We start from the raw sequence: 6,139 nt of genomic DNA, 5'->3' as shown, positions 1-6,139 counted from the left end.
CTTCATTGTATCTGTATGTAAAACTTAATTTTTAAAAGAAATATTTCTGATTCTTAAAAACCCCAAAAAAATACTCGAAAATTCTTACAAATATACAAGATAAGTGATAAAAATTTGTGCATTTGATAACAGAAGGTTTGAAAAGTCTTCTAAAGTAGATCAAGATTGTCAACTGTCAAATTTCAAGTTTTTACGGAATTTGGAGGATGTCTAAAAACGTTTCGTTTTATTAAATTCTAAAATTAAAAAAATATATTTAGAATTACTGTTTAAAAAAAAATTCTGTAAATCTTTAAAAATACGTGGAATTCTATTTACTTCATTGTATGTGTATGTAAAACCAAATTTTTAAAAGAAATGTTTCTGATTCTCAAAAACCCCAAAAAAATACTCGAAAATTCTTACAAATATACGTGATAAGTGAAAAAAATTTTTGTTCTGTTAAAAATTTCTGTTTGATAACAGAAGGTTTGAAAAGTCTTCTAAAGTGGATCAAGATTGTCAGCTGTCAAATTTCAAAAAACCAGAAAATGGTTTTTAAAAAACAGCTATAACTGAGTTTTTTCAAATAACATGACCCCCGTTTTTTCAACGGCAATTGAAAGAACATCTTTTTTTTGTAAACTTTTATCAGTAAGTTTATCTTCTTCAGTTTTTGAAATAATCATGCAAAATGTGTTTTTTCATTTTCATCGTTAATCAAGGAAGCTTTGAAAAGTGGTCAATAATTGTCACATTGTGACCCTCCAGTTTGTTTTTAACTCATTAATTATCGAATAAACAGTAAAAAAATAATTATTATGGCTTATTACCAACCAAGTTGTGTTTATTTCAAAAATTGCAAGCGATAAATATAAGATGTGTCAGAACTCGCGCCCCAGAGAATAATTTCAAGTAAGATAAGAAACTAGGAACTAGGAAACTGGAAAAAATGTTTAAAAAATTCTATCTGTCAAAAAATTTTGACATTTATTTTTTGACATTTGACGTCTATTTATTGATGCTGATGTTCTTGTATATGTTTTTTTTTTCGGTTTTTCTATAATTATTTCGTAAAGATACAAAAATTTGCCCATAAAAGCCACAAATAACATTAAACAGAGTTACAATTTAGGCCTATAGGAAAAAACTTGGAATTTTTTTCCAACAGAAATAAATAGAGTCAAAGTGCAAAATTTATACTCTCATAACTTCGAAATTTTTATAGTTGGAATTTTTTTAACATTTTTTCCATGTTCTTGGTATCCCACCTCTGGGGCGCCAGTTCTGGCGCACCCTGTATAGGACATGTTGATAAAAGTCTTCATAAAAATCGATGTTCTTTGGATTGCCGTTGTGAAAATAGGGTTATGCTATTTGAAAAAACTGAATTATAGCTGTTTTTTGATAACCATTTTGAAAAAATTATATGGGTCTTGAAATTTGAGACTTGACAATCTTGGGCTACTTTAGAAGATTCTTCAAATATCCAGTTCTCCTAAGCAAAAAAAAATTACTTGTTGTAAAGGGTTCAAGAGCTGTGATTTTTTGAATGCAAATAAAAAACATTTCGGCAAAAAATTAACATATGTCAAAATTATGACAGATAAATACCAACAACTCAGTTCAGAAGGCGAATTCAAATGTACAATAAAAATTAATACTTTCCATTTAAAATTTTAAAGTTGGCGCCTATTTTTTGTAGTTCCGGAAGTTTTAAAAATAATTAAGTCAAAATAAGAATTGTCGATTTTGGTCGCATACAAAATTTCAAAGCTATCGAGAGATCAAGTTAATTTGTAATCGAGTCATCTTTGCATCTGAAAACGTATGTCTCTTTTTAACTGCACATGAAACGTCAAATAAAACGACAAGTCGAAAGATAAAACGGAAGAATGTATCATAAATTTAGTTATTAAAATCATCATCTTTTTTATCAAGGCATTTTACTTTTCGACTTGTCATTTTATTTGACGTTTCAGAAACAGACGTTTTCGGATCCAAGGATGGCTCGATTACAAATTATCTTGATATATTGGAAGTTAAAAAGTTTCTAATGTAGGCACTACAAAAATCACCCTCCATTACATACCTAGTTTTCTAGTCAATACGTAATATACTATTTACAGTTCGATGGTCATCCGGGATTTGACTTTGAGGTCAGCTGCGAGTTTCGGGTCGTTCCACTTGATTCGGTTGCTCTACGACGAGTATATGTTTTATTTGATTGAGCATCAAGTCGCCGAAGCTACGGGTGTTGTTCCTATTGCTGTTATTCTGGAAGGAATTGTAAGTATGAGGGATGAGAAGGGTGCCGAGTCCTATGATTTGAGTTGCAGAAACAGGACATTATGCAGAACAGTTTGTCGATTTATGGCAACGATGGGGTTTGCAACGGGGGTGTGAGCGCGAAATTGAGTTGTGTGAGCCCCTCTGACCACCTTTCGAAACGGGCGAAAATTAGCTAGCTTTCGAAAGGGGCGAAGTTTATCGTGACGTTTCAATAAGTTGTTTTCGGTTGGTTTTGTTGCGGTAAATGAGGGACCATTGTTTTCTTTGTTTTTTTTTCATAGTATGATTAATTTATTTCACGTATTTAGGATGTGTCATTTAAATGTTTGAATTGTGCAATTGGTTATGAAGCATGTATAAGTGCCGTCAAATTTGTGTGACAATAGGTGTATATATCATACTTATATATGTACATTGCCGCTAAAGGAATTCTGTAATTATAAGTCACTGAGATCAAGAGTTACTTAGACTGATTTCGTTGGATTTTGTTGTATGTACATAATTATTTATTCGTTTTTTTCCTTTCTGTGTGTTTAATAATTGTTGTTTTTCTGCAAGTGTTTTATTTTCGGGACGGTTATTTGTGAGAAAATTTGCTTGAATTTTCTAACAAATTCGACGAGTTTATTGCTCAAAAGTGTAATCCATCCATTAAAAATATAAATAGTTGAACAGACGACTACGCAGGGTATATGACTATTCCTCTAAGCAGTACAAGTAAGTGTTTGGTGTTATTCTTGCTGACGCCCCCATTCATAAATTGTCTCACTGGTAGTTCCACCAATCATGTTCGAACAATCCCATTGGTTACTACAGGGTAAATGGTTTCCATTGTTTTACTACTGCTGGCGACAAATATGACGGGGCGACTTTCAACCGGTTGCCTGATGTACATTTATTTGTAAAAAATGGTAATTTTGTATTTTCCCAGTAAATGTGGCTTTCATTTGTGCTTCATCGACTATGTGTGGTTTGCGGATGCACTTATTTTCAGTTCGGTGGCGGCAGCCTTTCGACTTTTGACCGCCACCGGTCGTTGTATCTAGAGAGAAAGATCTGTGTATTTTTGTAGATGTCGGTATATGAAACTGCTTTACCACTTTTCTGTTGGCCGCTTTGCGAAAGTCGGTTAGATCTCAAAGATATGTTCAATATATTTTTCTCATATTTTGTAATTACATTTATCAATAAAACTAGTCTTGTGTTGTTAACTTGCTTATTTATCGCCCCCCAACCGGACCGAAGACTGAACCTTGACCGTTCGAGGCCAACTGCAATATAACCAAGATGTTGGCGTTTCTTTGCTGTGTCGTTTTTCTCGTCTACGCGTTTCATCGATTGACCATTGCTAAAACGAAAAGTTCGACATGTCTAGTGGGCAAAACTGCAATTGTCACGGGAGCAAACTCAGGTGAGTCCCAGGTTTGCGGCTTGGCTAAAAAAAAACTCTTAACGGTGTTGCCAGATATGGTGATTTATTATATCTGGTGATTTTTTGGAGATGTAACTCTGCGGTTACAACAAAAAATATTACACTAATTTGTCAATTGTTTGGTCAAAAATAATTTTCGAGCATTTTCCACGTTTTTCAGAAACTTGACTATTTCGCTAAATTTTCTGAAAAATAAATCGATAAACCAGTTAAAAATAGTTTTGTTTGTTTTTATAAGACTTTGCTAAACAGGGCCGAAAATGACAATTTACTTTTGCCTTTTCTAACTCAAAAATTTTTTCTTGAACACACTGGGAAATTACAAAAATTAAGTAGAAATTGATGTTAGTTTGTTAATTTCGTTCGTCTTAGTTTTTTTTAAGTAAAATTAAGTCAAAAGTAAGCCGAGAAACAAAAAAAATTGATCGAAAATGCTTTTCAGCTCATTTTTTTACTAAAATTCAGTTTTTTTATGAGATTTTTCCGTCAAATCTGTCACTTTTTTGCGCAATTTTTGAGAATTTTGCATGTTTTTTAGCCAGAAAACTTAATTATTTTGCAAAACTTTCCCAAAAATAAATCAAACAATCATCAAATTAGTTAAAAAAATAGCATTATTTAATTTTTAATGAGATTTCACTCAACGTAGTCAAAAAATCACTAAATTAGGTCAAAAAATACATTTTTTAGTAGTTTTTTTCTAACCAGAAACAAACATTTCGTTAAAAACAAACGGAAAATTTGTCAAATCGAGTTTAAGCATGTTATTGAAATAAAAATTTCAGTTTTTTGCAGTCTTAGGATGTTTTTCAGCTAGAAACGCAGTTATTTAGCAAAAACAAGCAAAAAGTCAAACAAAATGGGCCAAAAACAGTGTTATTTTAGCCTTTTTTCGAGTGTTTAACCACGTTTTTGAGAAAAAAACAAAACAAATGTACAGAATTTTGTCCAAAGACACTTAAAAACCATAAAAATAAATTGAAATTGATGTTAATTTGTTTATTTCATTCCATTTAACCGCTTGTTTTGTTTGCTTTTGCTTTTTACGCAAAATTAAGTCAAAAATACGCCGAGACACCACGAAATTTGGTCGAAAATATTTTTAAGCACATTTTTCTAATAAAATTCAGGGTTTTTTGTGGTATTTTCCTAAAACAAAATCAATAAATTAAGTCAAAATTATATTTTTCGGGCATTTTAGCATGTTTTTCAGCCGGAAATGCAGTTATTCGTAAAATTTCGTTAAAAACAAGCCAAAAAAACACAAAATAGACCAAAGACAGTGTTATTGTTGCCTTTTTCGAATGTATAAGAAAAATTCAAACCATAATCTTTTTTTTTTAATTTGGTGTAAAAATCTGTCACTTTTTCATCTCAATTCTGGTAAATTTTTAATTTCTTGGGCTGGCAATACTGACTTAACGCCAATTTTATTTAAAATCACAGCCCACTGATTTTGTATTGAACTTACCAGAAGGTACTGCAAAAGGCCTTGAAGTTGGGGGACCTTCAAATACAGCCCCCCTGTGATGTCGCAGCCTTGCTGCAGGAGACTCAAATGTTGGTCAAGGGCGCACACATCAATGACAATCCCTTGTTTTTGTGCTGTGAAAAAAACATTCATGTAATTCATGTATTGGGAGGCGGAGTCGCCGCTCCCCGTCACGACCAAAATCCGGCTGTTTAGCACACACCCGGGGGGCTTCGTGCGCTGGATCCTCGCGATGTAACACAGCGCCATGGCGATAGCCCCCGCGAGGAGCGACTCAGTCACAAGAGTTGACTTTTCGGTGGCCAAAAGTTTGGCCAAGTTTTGCTTGATTGTTTTCTCCACTGCCGTGAAAACCTCGTACTGGCCGTCGATCTGGCGCACGTCGAGGGGCTTGTGGGGGCCCGGGTATATAAACTCGCTGAAAGGTGGAGTGAGACTGGTTTGGGGCTGTGGGGGCACTTACCTGGTTCTGGAGTGGCAAGCCATGACGGCGAGCTTGTTCTGGGCCTTTTGCATTAAATGGGAATTGGCGAAAGCTATGACTGAGTCGATGCAGTGGGTGAGGACGTGGGGGTTGTCTCGGAGCATTTTCTGGCTGGGGTTACTATCCACAATTATCACCAGAAGACTAGTCTCGTTGGTTGAGGTGAATTCGGGGGCCGAATCGGCCGGGATTTCCAAATTATTCATTGTTTATACTTGCTGAAAAGTGAGGTTATGTGGGAATGTTATGCCGTAACTTCTGACACTGTCAGAGATTTGAAAAAGAATGTTACGTATTGAGTAACTTTCCTTCTTAAATTTATTAATTACAAAAAGTACCGAGTTTAAAATAATACGTTTTATTGTGTAGATTATTTAAAGGAATTTGGTAGTGGGGCTAAATTGGTGACCACAGTCACAACCTTGCCGTAACTTGTGACACTGCCAGAAATTTGAAGAAG

At 34.1% G+C, this 6,139-nt stretch overlaps 2 protein-coding genes across 2 annotated transcripts in view; one reads left to right on the top strand and one right to left on the bottom strand.

Annotated features, from left to right (window-relative positions):
* Positions 1 to 6,085, bottom strand: part of LOC123016082 (general transcription factor IIH subunit 3) — an 11,113-nt gene extending 5,028 nt beyond the window's left edge. The window contains exons 1-2 of the mRNA XM_044416302.1: positions 5,659 to 6,085; positions 5,175 to 5,613 (exon numbers count right to left, since the gene is read on the bottom strand). Coding sequence (XP_044272237.1) covers positions 5,175 to 5,613; positions 5,659 to 5,885 — 666 coding nt within the window. The 5' untranslated portion in view covers positions 5,886 to 6,085. The remainder of the gene's footprint in view (positions 1 to 5,174; positions 5,614 to 5,658) is intronic.
* On the top strand, positions 2,110 to 2,823 carry LOC123016085 (DNA-binding protein RFX2-like). The gene is made up of 2 exons (XM_044416304.1): positions 2,110 to 2,268; positions 2,319 to 2,823. Exons 1-2 carry the CDS (start codon positions 2,113 to 2,115, stop codon positions 2,445 to 2,447), a joined length of 285 nt encoding a protein of 94 aa, XP_044272239.1. The 5' UTR covers positions 2,110 to 2,112; the 3' UTR covers positions 2,448 to 2,823.
* Positions 6,086 to 6,139: the final 54 nt, after the last annotated feature.

Source organism: Tribolium madens, unplaced genomic scaffold (assembly GCF_015345945.1).
Source record: "Tribolium madens isolate multiple individuals breed KSU strain unplaced genomic scaffold, Tmad_KSU_1.1 Scaffold_19;HRSCAF=116;Tcas5.2_LG9, whole genome shotgun sequence".
In the NCBI taxonomy this organism is placed as follows: Eukaryota; Metazoa; Arthropoda; class Insecta; order Coleoptera; family Tenebrionidae; genus Tribolium; species Tribolium madens.
This window is presented reverse-complemented; position numbering and strand designations above follow the sequence as displayed.